An 18055-nucleotide genomic window follows, 5' to 3' on the forward strand; every position below is an offset into this window, starting at 1 on the left:
TTTAAATAAAACAATGCAATCCATCATTATTCAAGTCAATAGCGATAATTCACATGAATATGAATGCACTTTGATCTTATCCTTCAATTCAATGAAAGACACAGTCGTAATGAAAAAGGGAGATAATCTCTTTAACTTGCTCCAAAGCAAGTTGTTGGAGCTTTTCTTTCTTGAAAGACCATAGAAAGGAACTTTTCACTAAAGCCTTGCTTTCCTATTTTTCAGGTGGTGGTGGGGGTGTTTGGGCAAGCTACAGGTCATTATGTTGCCTCCAGGAACCAAGTAGTGCTAACTTCTTTCTTTGAAGTAAACTGTCTCATTTAATGAACTTGACATTTTGTGAAACTTAAAGGTGAACCCCTTTTACAACACCCTGCCTAAGTGGCATTTTAGGAGGCATACTGATTTGAGTTTATCATCAGGTATGATTAAGACACACTATTTTCAGTATGTTTTAAAGATTATTTAAATTAAATAGTATATTTCAAGGTCCATCCTCTTAGTAGATTTGCAGTATCCAATATCCAGTAGTCCCTGAAGAGTTCCTGTTGAACTGTGGAGACAGCGCCATGCCTGTGCTGTCTGAAAGTATGAAAGTCACTTTAAAATATCATTATATGAATATTTGACTAATTTCCAGACAGCTTTGGTGGGAAAAGAGCAAAGTTACAAGTTCTTATCATTCTTAGGATTCTGGAAGCAGCTGTCAGATATTTTTTAGTACAACCTACCACATTTGAAATATAATTAGGTAAAAATATGCATGAATGAGGATATCTGATTAGTGCCACTAGCTTGGAAAATGTTTACCTTTTCATTGAGTTCATTAAAGATACTCCAGCTCCATAGTAGTGATTAGTAAGTTTTATTTCTCATAAGGGTTGTTGAACTTCTGGAATCCTCTAGAAATTCAACAAATATTTGTTGAGTTATGTTAAAAGGACCACGGAGCATACAAAGATAAATAAGACAGGTGCTTGTCCTCAAGGAGCTTTAAACTGAAACATTTCAGCACATCTGTGATTTACATTAAATTTCAATCTAGGAAGAACACTCAGCTAACTTAATGGCCATTTAAAGCCGGGAGAGTTGTTAGGAGTGACGAAATTTGACAATGTCATCATTTCCCGGACTGCTGGATACTTTGAAGGTTTTTTCTTCAATAAAACCTGTTTAAAGCATAAGAGTTCTGTTAAAAATTCAATCAATGCCCTAGAGCCACAGACATTAGAAAAGGCAGAAAGATTCCTAAGGGTTAATGTCAATCATTTTCTTTATGCATCAGACCGCTCAGACCACACTGCCAAGGACTGGTGTAGTTCATCAAATGAAAAGAGGCGGGGGAAAGTGCTCCATCCGCTTGTGTATGAACAAGTATCTGGAGGTAATGTTTGAGTTGCACAAGCGTTTATATTACTGAATTTCATGGAAAATATTCGTGGTAGACAAAGAAGAGGGAAGACTGTAGCGTTTGTCTGTGGCTCTAACCCAGAGGAAAACCACCATTACCAAGAGCAGACGCAACCCTAAGCTCTTTGTGTCGATGTTACTAGAAAGGGAGTGGGCGTCTTTCTTGACTTCTTTCTTTACCGCCATCCTTACTGCTGATGTCGAGGAAAGCATTTTAATGGACTGGCCATTGACAGTTTCGGCTCAAGTTGGGGACGAGGGCACCTGGGGCCAGGACGAAACCGAGCGCTGGGATCTCGGGGGCTCAGGTGCCAGCTCAGCTCCGCACGCCGCAGTGTGCGCTCCCAGCCTATTTGTCTATTGTCTGCGGTGGGGGCAGGGCCGAACCGGGGGAGCAGGCTTTTGAGCGGAGCTGAAGGTCCCGGAGGATGAGGACCCGGAGCGGGGGAGAGAGATGTCAACGAGGGCAACCCCTAGATTTCTAAATGCCACACACCTAGGTGGACCAGGCGGCCGCTGTACCGGCGGCGACAACCCTGGCTGCAAATCGCCGTCGTGTGGTTGCTACTGGCAACCGAGCCTCTGCCGAGCGCGCAGCCCTGCAGCCCCTGGAAGGAAGGTGGCGAGGGGAAGCGGCGGCGCTGCTGTTGCGCCGGCTCGGCAGCCCGCGGGGCTCGCGCTCCCGCTCGCGCCCTGCGGTCCCTTCGGACTGTAACCTCGGCTGTGGGGCACGTAGGGCCCCCAAGGGCTCTCGGGTTGGGGGTGTCGCTGTCCAGGGAGCGTCAAATTACTGGCGTCCTCCACGAATGCAACATGGCAGCTCTGGCTCGAAGACTGGACTCCTTCAGTTCGCAGGGGAGGCGGGGGCAGCGGACTCCGCAGCGCGCCGTCCGCCTCCCTTCTGGGCCCAGAGCCGGCCCTGCTCGCGCCGCCGACTCTGAGCCAGGCCCAGCCAAGGGCAACCGCGCGCGCCGACTCGCCTTGCGCCCGCCCCTTAGCCCTTTGTTCTCCACTCAGTAGGCACTTCGCGCTTCGGGAGCTTTTAATGAAAACCTTCGAAGTCTCGGTGACCCAGGATGGGACGCCCGGCGTCCCGGCAACGCCCAGAAGTGTCTAGCTCCCCCGGTCTCTGGAGGGCTCACAGCCCAGCTGGAAGCGCGAATCTGGGGTGCTAACCCGACACTCCCAGAGGAGCCGCCTCTCGTCGGATGGGTTCCTTCCCGCCAGGCCTGGCCCGCCTTTGCCTTCCTTGCTTTCGGGAGGTGTGAGGCGGGAGGCCAGGGCTGGGACGCGGCCCCGAAAAAACAAAAAACAATGCCCGTCACCACCCCCCAAGGAAATGAGATTCTCCACAGGGGAGAGGAAGGCTGCGGGCTTGGAATCTCGGAAAAACAGGGAAGAAAACACCCGTTAGTCCTGAGCTGGGCTCTTTTCCGCATCACACTAGCCCTTGTGCGCGGGTGGAACTCGGTGCAGCAGTGAGGAACGGTCTCCGCCCGAAGTCGAGGTGGAGCCGAGCCGAGGCGCCCTCTACCCGGAGTGGGAGAGGGGTCCGTGCCCCCGGGGAGGGAGAAGCTAGAGAGAAATTTGCATTTTTAAAAACCGCGGTTCAGAAAAGACCATGCCACGTAGACAAGCCAGTTGTGACGTTCAGCACATCGTGCTACTGAAATACCGAAATCCGCCACCAAATGGCGGCTCCTGCATTCTGCCGCGCAGATCAAGAGGGCTCTCCGGGCGTCGCCCATTTTGGGCCGCTTTCACTTCTCTGCAGTTCTCCCGACCCCCTCCTCCCCAAGCAGTCCGTTCCTCTCAGGGTTTTTTAGGGGCACGTGGAACTCCCGGGTCTGAGAAGCGTTTCTGCGGCGGGGATCAATCAGGCACCGGCTCTGCAGGAAACCGCTGCATCCTCGCCTTTCAGAGGCAACATCCCAACCTCCCACCGCCCTGTCTTCTGCCCCGCCAGGGCCTCGAGGGCGCCAGGGTATTAAGAATGCCCGGCCTTCAAGGTTCGCTCAGCCCGGAGACCCAGGCGTCGCTTTTGAGTCCCAAAGTATGGTCCTTCGTCCAGGTCCCGAGATTCCTGCCGCGCAGCCTCCTCGGCACGCTCACCTGGTCGTTTCCTTCCTAGGGGATTAGGGCCAGTTCCACCCTTTAAACAAGTTCAACTGGAAGACCCTCTCCTATCGGCCTTTCCAGTCCGCAAAGCTCAGCCTTAGGAACCCTCAAGATGGCAGTTTTATAGTTTATCAGTAATTTGGCTTGCAGGCTTTCCAACAAAACCCCAAACTCCAAGGACACAGCTTTATTGAAGGATAGAGGAGAAAGGGTATAGGATGTAAAGCAGCAGGAGGGAGAAGGGCAAAGCCAGGAGATGGTCTGGAATGGCTCCGCGAGGATGCGCAGCTGGGGGCTTTGCAGGCCAAACCGCCGCCTCCCCGGACGTGGTATACTTTTCTGCCCGCACTGAGCTCGCGGCCCAGGGCCAGTTGCAGCGCCTCGGCAGCCGAGCGGCCCAGCTTATGTCCCGCCGGGTGGAGAAGCTTTAGGCAGGAAGGGGGCTGCCCTCTGAGGCCACGCGCACTCGGCAGTCGCCGCTGCTCGCCGCGGGGTCCGGCCTTGTAGAAAAGACGTCGTTTCCCCGCCTCCCAGCCCGGCAGGGCCTGGGAATCGCGCTTTCAAATTTGGCGGGATCCGAGTCCGCCGAGCCGAGGGCGGCGCGAGGCGAGCGGCGCACGCGCAAAATGGCCTCCCGGTGCCCCGCGGCCTGGACTCGCGCGCAGGGCCCGGCCGAACCCCGCGGCGCCGGCAGGAGCGGAGGTCTGGGCTGTAGCTCTTTGGAGTCTTCCGAGAGCTGCTAGTTTAAAAATGTGAACGGAGAGAAGGGCCGTTTCCTCCTTCACCCTTCCTTTCGGTAAAGGCTCCCTAACCGGCAAGGCAGCGCTGCTGGGAAAGGAAGGAAGGTCATTTTCTCCGGGCGGGCGTCCTGTGTGTGCCCTTTCCACCCGGCACCCGAACTTAAGAAACATAAAAAGCCTTTCTTTCTTTTTCTTTCTTTTCTTTTTTTTTTTTTTTTTTAAGCCGTGGGTCTTTCGACCCCAGTCACCCTCGCCCCCGCCTTATCTTGCAAGCCGCGCAGTGCGCTCCTGTCTTGGACTTTGAATGTCTTCCACTCTTGGGGGCACATAGGAAGCCTAAGACTGGACAGACTTCGCTATCTCCAGTAACCTCTTTATCCATCTCTGTAACGTTCTCATTCCTTCCATCCCAATGTTTGGGGCGGTTCCCAAGTACCCTGGTCCGCAGCCTTCTAAGGGTCTGTTGGGTTCCAGCTAACTTAAAAGGATAGAGTTGGAGGGCGCCGAATCGGCCCCGAACTTGAAATCATGGTCACTGTGAAGTTTGAAGTTTACGATCAAGGCAAGGAGTAACTTTTTATTTTTATTTTTTAATGAAATGTAGGTGACTCGGGGGGAATATCACTTGCTACTTTGGGGAAGTTCCTTCTAATACCCCCTGGAAGGGATATTTTAAGACAAGAATCAGAAGAGCGGGAGTAATAGAACTCATCCATTAGAAGTTTAATTGAGTACTTACTACTCATTTAGAAAGTTAAGTGAGACTTCGGGGTGAGTTTTCCACATTCACCTGGACTTCTTCAGAAAACTCAGAGGGATCTTAAGAGTAATCTTTCCAGTGATGGATGACTTTTGATGTCATCGACTTGATGAAGACAAAAGTTGACAGTGAAGTCTTCATGTGAGACCTCTAGAAATTGCACACTCAGAAAAAGAAACTGGTGCAAATAAAGGAAATCCGTTTCAAGAACCAAAAGAAGAAAAACGTTTTAAAAAATTAACTGCGGAAACAGGAAACACTCGACTGTATAAACATTTTCGGAGACTTTCATAATCAAAACTGGGCGATCTTGAGATTTGCAAGGAGATGGACAGGCTCAGGAGCTTCGCGGGGGTATTTCCCAAGTCTGATTTACTGGGAAGCTCTGATAGGGGATACTTTCTCTTGCTTGTAAAGGACCCATCTCTCTGAATTATGTCGTCCCAGATTAATTCAAGATTTTATCTTGGAGGAATCAAGATTTTTTTTTTTTTAGAGCGACCTTAGAAATAATCACCTGTTGTACTGTTCATTTTTATACTTGAAGAAACATCCTCGAGTGAAATGACCTTATCTAACCCAAAAGCCTTGTTGTGGCTGCATTCTGTGCTCTTTGCACCTTAGATGTCTCAAAGGTATATACTTTTAAGGGTCTTTTGAAATGTAATTTCATCAAGACCCTTTTGTTTTGAACAAATGCGAGGATAATTGTGTGGAGGAAACAATCACTGAATTTCAAGATACCATGAAGCCTCCATTTCTTGGAGCACTAAACTAAATCATAATTTCCTACTCTCATTCCAGGGCAATCAATATCTGAAGAAAAAGCCATGAGATATTTGTCAAACTTTTAACGTATAAAGAGAAATGAACAAAAATAACACTTCACCTCAGGATTCTAAAAAAGGCTAGGTTCCATGTGCAAATTGTTCTAAAATTAACATCCCACCTCCTCTAAGGATTACCATAAGCTATTTCTCTAAAAGCAAACATTTTCATTTCTTCTTAGCTAGTTCAAGTGTTATTTCACATGGGTCCCTTTCATGTTCTTTTTAAGGTTTCATAACAAAACTTTATCTTGATAGGCCTATACAATGAGTATACCAAAAGATTTCACAAATGGACTGTAACTCCCAATGTTGGGAAAAGGATAAGAGGAAAGATGAAAGAAAGCCCCTGTCACCTTATTCTGCCTGTTTCACTGTACCTCCAGAGATCCTAACATTTGCACATACGGATATGGAAGCGAAGCAATGCAGTTGGTAGGTGAAGTCCACTGAAGAGCAACTTTCCCCCCCAACTCAGTGCAATTAACGGCCGGCAATTTGAAAAGCAAAAAAAGTACTGCTAAAGTGGTATGCATGTGTAAATCAAGACAGATCACTATTTACACAACAGCAGCCAACCTCATTCTCCTTTTTGCATTTAAGATAAAATCTGTGAAATCAATTTAGCTATTTTCTGTGGACTATTTTTTGTTCTAACTTTGTGGTATAGAATCCTAGAACTCTTCAGAAGCAAAAGTCAAACTTAAAGCTGACTTTTCATGTAAAGTGCCTTGACTGCTAAGAGTTACAAAGTTAGCATCTTTGATATAGGTTCTTGTAAGGTTGAAAGTTTAAGTGGTATTTTAGCAAAAATTTTAAATCTTAATTGTCAGACATAAGATGGCTGGCTATAGGAGAATACAAAACATTATTATCCTGAGTCTATTTTGATGAAAGACAATTTTTAGCTGAAATATCCTTTGAAGTTTAAGGAATTTTCAAAATGAGGGAAAAGTCCTCTTTCAAACAAAATAAATGGGCATGTCTTCAAGCAACACTTAAAACATTGTCATAAATGCAATTATCTGATTGTGATACTAGTTTCAAAAATAAGTTCATAAAAAGGTTGAGATGTAAAGTCTTTGAGTTCTGTGTTGATCCTACAACTTGGTTTTGTGTAAGTCAAATGACAAGCCACTAGCACTTGTTTTTAGCCTTTGAAAAATACTTTTTCATTCTTTATATGCACGGTCATACCCAAAGTAAAAATATCACTTGAAACTTTCATTAACTCTTTTTTTTTTTTAGTCTTAGATAACATGAAAAACTTGAGAAGAAAAGCCTAGAAAAATGAGTTAAATTCACCAAAATTGGCAAACATGGGTAACTTTTACTTCAAAGATTGTAGAGTAAATAAACAGATACATCTTTCAATTGGGCTTTCAAGCAATTATACAACAAAGCATGTACTCTCAGCAACATCACTAAGACAGCAATGGATTTTCCTTAGCTTTTACCTGTTGTAATCCATAATAGTGTTTTCCAAAACTTCTGCACGTTGTGCTTTTCATATCAAATTTTTATTAAAGTCTTAGCTATTTTCTAAATGAATATCCTTTTTATTGGATTTTTTCCAATTACAAATGAAATTTAATTTTACATCTATAATTAGAAACAACACTTACAATGGGACTTTACAAATTTAGGTCAAAATAAAAATATATGTATTTTGTGGTTTCATAAAACTTCATTTACTGTATCTTTAAAGAAAGCAGAAGTAACAGCAATATATGTAAAAGTAATGATTTAATGACTATAAGCAAGACAGAGCAATAGAATTGTGCTTCTTTTGCAGACTTCGGACAATGAAATGTTTAGCTACAATTTTCCCATACAAACATGAAACAATATTCATATAGAATAAACACCCTCACAAATAACTGATGGGTGATGAACACACACCAAGTTCGACCAAAGCAAAACACAAACTGAAAATTGTTGGGGATATTCATATTTTAAATTCAACATGCTCACTCTATTTAAAAATTAATACCTGTAGAAGCTCACAATAAACTGCTTCTATTTCCAGACATTACAGAGAGGGCATATTCCATTGTTTATAACTGTAAAAGCAACTCTTAAATTTGAAGTTATCACTATACCACATATTAAAATAATTTTAGATAAAATGCCTTCTTTCAGCAATTTGCTGGTTTATTTAAAAATTTGTTTTAGAATTATAGTGATCAATATGCATTTTAAAAACAAATTAATTCTATCCTAAGCAATGGGAACTGAAGACAGCATTTCCAAATTCCTTAAACATTTTTCTTTACTGCAACTATTACTTTTGAAAGTAAACCGGTATTACTAGAGAAAAGTCAGTATTGTGATATGCCAATTGCTTCCAATGGAAGAGAATTTAGAATGAGATATCCACATTAAAAATACTCTATGCTGATAAGGCTCAAACATAGGTATCTGCAAAGGTCGAACCAGTTGGTAGAATTTTAACAACCATTTCTGAATGCATGAAACACAATATTTTCTTTATAGTATTTATAAATATATCATACAATACTGTTTCCTGTTATGTCATATACCAATATGGCATTGTACAACAAGCATAATGCCATCTGATTCTTACAAAAGCGAATCATTTAAACAAGTCAGTAAAATAAACGGTAGTACCCGCTTTTAGGCATACAGATTGTAAAACTGAAGTTTACTTTTCTTTGATCGGTTTTGCGTAGCAACAGAGAAGTAAAAATCAAACAGGAATCAAAATGGCTAAATATGCAAGAAATTGTTATTCACAGTGACATGGCTACATAGAATGCATTATTCTATGCATATTCTTTCAATTTGTTGAATTTCAAGATAAAAAGCACTTGTTTTCTACAGCTTCACAAAACAGCGTAATAACAAGAACAATTAAGGAGGATGTAATGTAGGTGTTAGTTGAGATTAACAAACTCTGGCCCAATGTTTATTATAACCACTGCAGAAGGTTTTCCAATCCAAACAATGGTTACAGAAACCATTTCACATCTGTCCTAACACACAGAAAAACATCTTGCCTGCTTTCTCAGAAACCCATTCATTAGGAGAAACAATCTTTTCAATTAACGTCCATATGAATATCACATCTAGTCCATCTTTTATAGCCAAATTTAACGTCACTACAAAAGAAAGCAAATTGGACGATAGTCACATGTATTAGCATCTATAAAGCTGTAATGGCATGAAGATATCTATATAAATCAAGGGTTTAAAATTTCTTTCCCTCAACAGTCTCAGGTATCAACCAGACGAAGTTGCTGACGACCCATTTACGGACGATTTTCGAGGTCTATTGGCAAAGGAAGATTGGTGGTTACCACTGGGGCTGTTGCTGGTTCCATTCATGGTACTGGAAATGTGAGGAAATTGAGGATGAGGAGACTGCACTGGAGTGCTGGGGCTGGGCAAACAGGAAGAGGTGGAGGGAACACCTCCTGCTGGGCTGTTGGCCTTGTCACTCCCAGAGTCACTTTCCAGCTCTCCAGCATTTGTCAGTCCATCTCTCTGGTGACTGATCTTCATTCTTTTACACGTAGGTCGAACTCTGTATTTCAAAGGAAGTGGCCCATTCTACGAAGTTAAGAGGAAAAAAAAAAATCAGTCTTAGATCTTTAAGTATAATTTACCAAAATAATCTTCGAGCATCAGGCATGCTACTTACCCTTCTCCAGGTATAAATGTAGGCAATGTCCATTAGTGTATAGTAATCCTTTAAAGGTTCCTCTTCATACATGACATCAATCTGTTGGAAAACAACCCTTCAATTATTAAGCATCACAAAGAACTACTGTAAATCTAGATTTTTTTGGGTCATCTAAATATAAACCAAAAATGCTTTAAAAAGTATTTTCTCCAAACATTTGGACAAAGAATCCCTCCTGAAACTTCAAATGAGGAAAAATCTTCCTTGAAATTATTAAGGGATTTGTTTTCATAGCACAAAACAGAATCCATATCAAACATTTTAAGGGATATTTCCAAATTAAGTGCCAAACTTAAAAAAAAAAATTTCTGTTGCTATTTTTGGGTTTAGAATCCAAAAAGAAAAAAGTCATTGAATTTTCTTTTAAAGGATTTACATAAAATGCATGAAGACTATAAAGTAGATACCTGGAAAGTATTCGGTATGTCCATTTTACTTCTGAGAAACTTTCTGAGGTGCATCACAGTCATTGCTGCTGGGCACCGTAAATATCTTTTATCATTCACCTAAAAGCATATTTAAGAAAAGTAATTTTTAAAAATTCCTAGCTTTAAGATAAAAAAAAACCCTAAATATGTTAAAAGGTACTAATACCAAAAGTGGGATGTGACTAAGTTCTGAGCCATATTTTGAGTTTGCTATTACTACAAATACTAAATGAACACATTCCTTATATGAGGAAACTTTCAGTACCTCAAAGCATTACACATTAATTACTTAAAATATTTTGTAAGAATAGTAATCACACATAAATTAAAATCTATTTATTAACTATTGGACATAGATCACTCTTAAACATCAAACAAGATGATTTTGACAGCATCATCTGACCCTAGGATATTCTAAAGGGCAACACACACTCTCACAATCCAAACAATGTTTCTTCTATATGTTTCTGTGTCATGAAACATACCTCCTCCTTAGATTTCTCCTTGTCTTTGTTTACTTTCCGATCCAATCTAAGAAACAGACAGTTTATTAGGGGGAAAATGCACCTACTAAATATATTAGCATATAATACATTTCCTAGAGAATTTACCTGTTCTGGTCAAAGAACTCAATGGATAAACTTATTATCTCGTCATCCGTTATAATTCTCTTATCTTCATCTGCAACTTCTCCTCTATCTTCATTAGAGCCATTGGCAGCTATAAAGACATTTTAAAATTCAATTTTTAAGAATTAAATATTTAACTTTAAATATTAAACACTGTATATACAAAAGAATGAAAGTGGTACTTTAAACTCAATTTTAATAAATTCTCCCTCCAAATAAAATGTCTTTCCCTCCAAAGAGTTTACCGTCAGCTGAAGGATGAGCTGCATAAAAATCCCTCCTTCTCTTCATTTCATCTAAAAAGGGGGAAAAAAAGACTTAAACAATTGTTATAGCAAGAAAAACTGGTAAATGTTTTTTAAAAATTCATTTTTAAGCAAGTTACTCACTTTTGAAAAGCCCCGGAACTAATTTGTATACAATATCTTGAAGAGTTTTATCTGACCTGAAAAGGAATAAATTAGAAAATAAACTAAATGATATAGCAAAAACTAAGAATGTTCATAAGTTGCTATACATTCTTTGTTTTCTTTGTGTATTTTACTTGATTGTGACACTGTCTATAACTACATCAATATGATAATTATGAGGATAAAAGTTCTTTATGTAGTATACTGTTTTAAATTAGTAGAAAAATACTTTAATAAATTCTTCACATTTCACTGAGTCAGGAGAACTGTACCTTTCAAATTACTAACTTAGCTAATATGAAAGAGAACAAAGAGGAGAGAATGGAAGTGGTTTAAACACATTCACTCTTGCCTATTACTAAGTCAATAAAGCAATGCAAAAATGGAGAACTAATTTGGTTTTTAAAAAGTGATCTTAAAAAAACCCTTAAAATTGCCTGAATAATATTGAACTTTGTTTAAATCTAGTCATCATTAAAATGGCCAATAAATTAAAGGCTACTATCCTGTACAAAGTACACCGATTAGATGGAGATTGAAGGGTAAATTTTCTATGAAGAAATAAACAGTTAATTCAATAGTTATGTAATTTCAATAATGATTAAAGACAATGATTTTAAACACTTTCCTACCTTATATTCAGTAGTGGTCTGGTTTTGTGAACTTGGACATCACAGATAGGACAATACTTGCTGGTCTCCAGGTAACGCACAATACACGTTTTACAGACTAAAAGTAGAAACACAATTTTATTTTTTCAAGTTTAGGAGTTAGACATAAGCATTAAAATTAGCATCGGAAGCAGGACTAGTAGTAACAAAATGGCAAATGCCAAAAGGTATTTCTAATTAAATAAAGTAACTTGGTTAATATCCTGAGAAGACTTACACAAGGTACTTACACAATCTGTACTTATACAATAAAATTTTATTAAATATGTATTAACAAAAAGTCATTAAATGCAAGAGAAGAAAATGACTCCCTCACTTTGTACCAACTTTCTTAAGGATAGTGGGAATTGTTAGTTTTCAAATTTGAGGACAAAATGTTAAACACACATGGCACACAAAAGATCTAAAACTTTGTACTTACAGGAATGTAGACATTCTATAATGGTTGTGGCATCAATGAAGTACCCTCCGCAAAGTACACACATTAGGTGGGGATTTAGCTCAGTGATCTTGATTCTTGTTGTTCGATGCATTTCTGCTTGATAAAAAAGATCCTGCAAGACAAAGAAAATATTGGCCATAATTCACAGAAAGAGAATAAAGATTATCTCCAACTCCTAGTAATCATCCACTCTGAAAGGCTGAGGTTGTTGATAAAACTCCTTTAACGCTGTACAGCTGGACTGTCCCAACGTCTTCCAACAGTAGGAATTTACTAATTAGACCTCAATCAATTCTACTGAAACAGTATAAAAGGATCCAAGTAAAGTAATTTCTGGTCCCTCAAGTCATTCCAGGAGGGAGAAGAAAAAGGTCTGGCGTGGGGGCTGGGAGCTGAGAGTACTGGGGTCTCTTTCTTGCATTTGTCCTCCAGCCCTGCAGCCCCGTGGCTGCTGCAAACGCCACACACTCCCCGCAGATATTTACCAACCGCTAGGGCTTGTTCCAGGTCTCCAAATTTATTGTAAAACTTCCTTATGGATCTTCGATCAAAAATCCGCCAGCATGCCCTGGCTTCCCAGGGGTTCTGGTTGTTTCAGGAGGTTCCAGCAACCAGAACCCGGCACGTTTTGACGTGATACAAAGGGAAAACAAATTCTGCTCTATCTGCATCCCTGGCATTTCCGGAGCTGGGTGCTGGGGCCGCAGGAGAAGCACCTCCAGTCGGCCTCAGTCTGGGGCCTGAACGCGCGGGATGCGAGGGGCGGATCCGGCGGCGCCCGGGGCTCAGTCTCGTTCCGGATTCGGAACTCGCCTCGGTCGGGGTTTCCATAGCAACTTACACTTACACTTGGCATCCGGCCACTGCTGCAACTCCGCGCGGAGCCGGGCCGAGCCCAGAGCTTCGGCTGGCTTGCGGGGCGGCCAGGCGGCGGCAGCGGGCGCGGGGGAGGGGCCGGCTCGACGCGGGGGCGGGGCCGGCTCGGGGGCGGGGTGGGGTGCGGGCGCGAGGCGAGGGGGTGGGGCTGCCCCACGAGGCCCGTGGCACTGGGGAGCAGGATCCCCGCCCGCCGCGACCTGGCAGGCTGCCTGGGGGACCCCGGAGCGTGCAGTGGTAAAGGAAAATGCAAACAGCACTCCGGCCATCTCGGACACTCTTGGGGGCCTCTTTCCACGTCGACTCGGCGCGAAGATCTTCTTTCAGATCTTGACTCCTGTTAGCAGTCACTAGGTCAAAAATTTTCACGAAGGGATCTTTTGAGAATTGCCAACTGTGCACTTAGCCCGAAACCATCAGGGCTCAAATTGCAAAGATGTTTATTGAACTGAACCTCTTTAAAGCTTTCTTCTCTAATAGGAAGTTCTCTTGTAGATTAGATGAGCGATACAAAGTTTTGGAAAGGCTGAAAACTGAAGTATGTTTTACAACAGACGAGGAGAGGGCAAAGCCTTGTGTATCACCTGAACTATGTTGGAGAGAAGAAAAACTACTTGAATCCACGATGGTGACAATATGTAAAGAACCATGTGATCTGCCCATTCCCAACGCTAAATCAACACCTTGTCAACCCAGAGCATCGAGAGCAGAGAAAAACAAATGTCATTTTCTCAGCCTAACCTACATGCAAAGCCCCACACAATGAAATGATATTCCCAACAGATATAATGTTACAGAAAAGTCACAGTGGGGAACTGTCAGCAACAATACACCAGTGGACAATTACTTCGTGCAGTATTCTAAAAAAATGCATTTCTTGCTCCTACTTCATTCATTTCAGAATCGGAAATAAGACAACGCTTCCAGACTTATCTGAAGTACATTCTCAAAGTTGCCTTGAATAGAAACCTAGGAACTTATAAAACTTGAAGATGCAGCTGAGGTTTTAATTCCCAGGGAATTTTAATGCAGAAGGGGGAAATACTGATCAACATAGCTCAATGGCTGAAACTAAAAGCTTTAGAGTACTTAAAAAAAAAAAAAACGGTAAAAATAAAACAAAGCCTCTTTTATGAAAAGTGACCACAGTGGCAACCAGCGACTTCAACCAGAAAAACGTCATGTGTGACTCCTCAGTTATCTTTGGATGACTTGTTTAGAGAACTATTGTCAACATATTGTTAATATAAACCTAAGGGAGGTTGCAGAGGAGTTGTGGGTGGAGCAGTGTCCCTAAAGAGTAGCAATATTTAATTCTATTGTACTTGATGATTAAAGACAAGCCTTCTTGGTTCTTAAAGAAAACTCTCCTTGTAAAACAGCAGGACCTTTCCTAGAAAGATAGTTAGCTAGGTGATACTTCTGTCTCCTTGTGAAAGCACATCACACTAATGCCACTGATCATGAAGTTCAGGAAGGGGCATCATAAAACAGCTGCCTTTATTTCTATTCTACTTTCCAGAAAATCGACACCAGACAAACACAAATATTAACACACAGAACAATCAGACTTCAGTGGAAGGTTATCTACTCGTAGGCTTTGAACACTTTAAATCACATGTACTTGACCAAAACCCTTTCAAATTCATCTTAAGTCTTAGTTCACATAACTCCTCTACTTCAATTCAGGAAAATCTGGCTACACCCCTATTACCATTTATAATGCTAGTAAATGTCACTTTGTTGCTTGTATAAGAATCAGTTCTTTATCTTTTTATACCAATTGTGGGTACTGGCAACCTAATGGAGACTTCCAAAACATTTGACATGCTTGATAAGGTTGAGGAAACAATCTTCTGCACCTTAGAAAGGAAAACCTTCTAGGTTCCAACACAGAGACTCCAGTTAAGGAAGCAAAAATTCACCAAACATACAATGGAAAAAAACTCAATAGTTAAGACTTGCTGTTATATTCAGTTGGGGCTGTCACTTTAGTTGGAGGCCTAACACCAGTAATGTCAAAATGAAGGAAAACAGAAGCAAATTCTTACATTAACAATCAGCTTGACGACTGCACTCTAAGAAATGCAAATGAACTCCCTAACCCCAGTTGGGGTTCCCAGCCCAATACAAGTATGGGAAAAGCTGGGGTTAACTTGACTTCTAGAGAGAATTTTACCTTTGGGGGCACTTAATGCTCATCCAAGAACTTGGTGGTAGAGTATTAATGGACTGACCAAGTACAACTAAATGCTCAATTTTCTTAAAGAAGCTTGTGTGTGTGTGTGTGTGTGTGTGTATATATACACACATGCATATATAGCGACTTTTGTATGGCTTTAAAGATACTGTTGCTAGGCATAAATTTGCAAAGGTAGGTTATTTCAAACACCTTTGCACTTTGGGGCAGATGTATTAGGATGAACTCAAGTATTAAAAAAATTAAAAATTTGCTCATAAAAATCAACCTCTAAGGGATTCTACTTAAATTAAAACTCAAATGTTAATATAGTCTCATAAGTTAGCATATGCTGTTAACAATTGGCATCTTAAGTTTCAAGACTTTAGTGTGGTTTATGTTTCTGCAACATGAGGGTTAAGGTTCTTATAAAATATAGGTTGAACTACTCATAACATTCTAGACATCACCAACCTACACTTGGATTTGAATAAATATGCCTAGAATTTTGCCTACTTTAAAGGAAGGGGTTAATACATGCTTCTCTTTCAAATATTGAACCGTGACCACTAAGCCCACTAAATCCTTTTATTGCAATTGGGAATGATCAAAGTCTCTCTACTTGTTTACTTCCAATTATTAACTGTAAATCTCTGGGAAAAAGATCATGCTATATCGCTGTCAAACCCCAAAGACTGCGTAAACATATGCCATCAACTTTTTAGTGCTCATTTTCCAAAGCATCTCTTCACCACATGACCCATGCTGACATTTAGCAAAACCTATGAAACGTTGTGGACTTAAGTAATGGTTCTGGGTGCATCCCATACTAGAGGTTGAAAGAAAAACTGTAGTCTTTGAGAGGGGGGAAAAAAAGAAAAAAGAAAGAAAGAGAGGAAACCTCTTGCAAGACTAACGTCCACTCACCATCATCACTCCAAAAAAAGCTCCAAATTTGAAATGCCCACTTCCCAGTGAGCACGTCCCAAGTAGTGTTTGGAGGACTTATCCGAGACTCCCAACAAATAACACCTTGAAAACTTTACCATTTTAAACACAAATGCAGGAGACCTAGGAAACAACTGGGAACCGCCATCTTACAAGCCATCTAATTTCACACAAGTGTCCCTCCAACTTAAGTTAATAACATTTTTGTTCGGGCTCTCTCCAGTCTAACATCCACCTTAGCGGGATCGCTGCCCCCCACGCAACCCGTCCCTATAAAATGGGGGCGTTCTCTGGCTGTTTAAACCCCTCCAAAGCCCTTTCTTCGGGAGAGGAGGGAAGCCACTTGACCCAAGCAGCTCCCGATTTCAGGCACCCGTCCCCGTTTCATCAAAATCTACCTCTCAACAAAGGGCGCCGTGGCCGGGAGAGCCGCAGAGGCTGCAAATAGAAGTGTTCTTCTCGGGGGCCATGTGCGTCGCGAGGGTGTAGAGGGGCGCTCGGGGGAGAAAGGAACTAAAACGTGGGGCCGCGCGCGGCGCGTCCGGGCTGGAGCGGGCGGCGGCTGGAGCGGCGCCGAGGCCGGCTGGCGGCGGCGGCGCGGCGCGGGCTGCGGGTCGGTCCCGGCGCCGCGGGAGTCGGCGGGCGGCGGCGGGCGCGCGCTCGCGGGCGCGGGCGGCGCGCGGGGCCGGCGGGCGGCGGCGCGGGGCTCGGCGCCCACGCTGTCAGCGCCCTCCCGGCCGGCGCGGGCGAGACGCGGGGGGGCCGCTCCCGGTCCACCCGCGGCCGGCCCGAGCCCCGCACGGCCCCCGCCGCCCCCAGGCCCCGTCCCGGAGGCGCCTAGCCTCCTACGTACCCGGAAAAAGCAGCCGGCGAGAGACGATCGAAGCGGGCGGAAAAGACAATGAAAGTTAAAAGTCGTTCAGCAGAAAATGAATGTGAGCCAAGCGGCCATCTTGAAGCGAGCTGCAGACGCCGCTGTCAATGGGCAACGAGCGCAGCCGAGAGGAGCGGCGGCCGCCGCGCTCGGCTCATGCTGCCTCCCGAGCCCGGCCTCCTCCTCCTCCTCCTCCGCCTCGGCCTCCTCCTCCTCCGCGGCCTCCTCCTCCTCCTCCTCGGCCTCCAACGCCTCCTCCTCCTGGGCCTCCTCCTCCTCCTCCTCGGCCGCCGCCGCCTCCTCCCGCTCCTCACTCGGGGGAGGGAGCGCGCGGAGGGGGCGCGATCAGTATTATTCTGCGGGGCTGGGAGGTGTTTCTAATCCGGATCGGGGCTCCCTCACCACCATCCCCATTGTCTCGCCCCGATCTCTGCCTTTAATACTACGATTATTATTTCATAGTTGCCGTGGGGGGAGGAGGGCGGGTGGGGGGGCGCCGTGTGTGTGCGTGCGGAGCGGCGGGGGGGAGGGGAGGAAGGATGAGGAGGGGGGAGGGGATGGTGGAAAAAAAAAAAGCACTGCTGAAGGCAGAGTGGAAACTGACACCGGCTCCAAAATGGCTCAGAGTCCGCCCGCCCCCTCCCCCCGCCGCCCCCCCTCCGGGTCACGTGCTCCCCTCATTCCTTAAGGGCGGCCTGGGAATTAGTGTCGGTGTAGTCGGGCCCGCGGCCGCCCCCTCCCCTCGGAGCAGCGCTACCCGGCCCCCTCCCCCTCGCTCGGCGCGGCGGCGCTGGCTGCGGAGACATTTCTCCACAGCGCCACCCGCGCCACCCAGCTCTCGGCGCGGGCATCGCTCCGGCCCCGCACGCAGCTCAGCCCACCCCACCCCCCGTTATTTCTTTCTTTCCGCCGCCCGCCTCCGCCCGCGGCGCACACGTCCCCGGGCTCCCGCCGAGCCGCCGCCCCCCGCCTGGCCCCACCGGCCCCACGGGCTGCGGCCCAGAATCTGGCGGCGCGGAACCTGCGCCTGAGTTGGG

At 44.2% G+C, this 18055-nt stretch overlaps 1 protein-coding gene across 3 annotated transcripts; it reads right to left on the bottom strand.

Moving 5' to 3' along the window:
* Positions 1-7165: 7165 nt before the first annotated feature.
* BMI1 (BMI1 proto-oncogene, polycomb ring finger) lies at positions 7166-17169 on the bottom strand. 3 transcript variants are annotated; one of them, XM_047754869.1, is made up of 10 exons: positions 16998-17169; positions 12121-12253; positions 11661-11757; positions 11008-11063; positions 10864-10914; positions 10601-10709; positions 10475-10520; positions 9969-10067; positions 9520-9600; positions 7166-9428 (listed from the first exon to the last, which is right to left on the bottom strand). In XM_047754869.1, the coding sequence occupies exons 2-10, from the start codon at positions 12230-12232 to the stop codon at positions 9099-9101; spliced, it is 981 nt and encodes a 326-aa protein (XP_047610825.1). In that variant the 5' UTR covers positions 12233-12253; positions 16998-17169; the 3' UTR covers positions 7166-9098. The 3 variants fall into 3 exon arrangements, with proteins under 3 accessions (XP_047610825.1, XP_047610826.1, XP_047610824.1); XM_047754870.1 differs by lacking the exon at positions 16998-17169 and adding an exon at positions 16543-16677; XM_047754868.1 differs by lacking the exon at positions 16998-17169 and adding an exon at positions 12989-13073.
* Positions 17170-18055: the final 886 nt, after the last annotated feature.

Source organism: Phacochoerus africanus, chromosome 12 (assembly GCF_016906955.1).
Source record: "Phacochoerus africanus isolate WHEZ1 chromosome 12, ROS_Pafr_v1, whole genome shotgun sequence".
Lineage (NCBI taxonomy): Eukaryota > Metazoa > Chordata > Mammalia > Artiodactyla > Suidae > Phacochoerus > Phacochoerus africanus.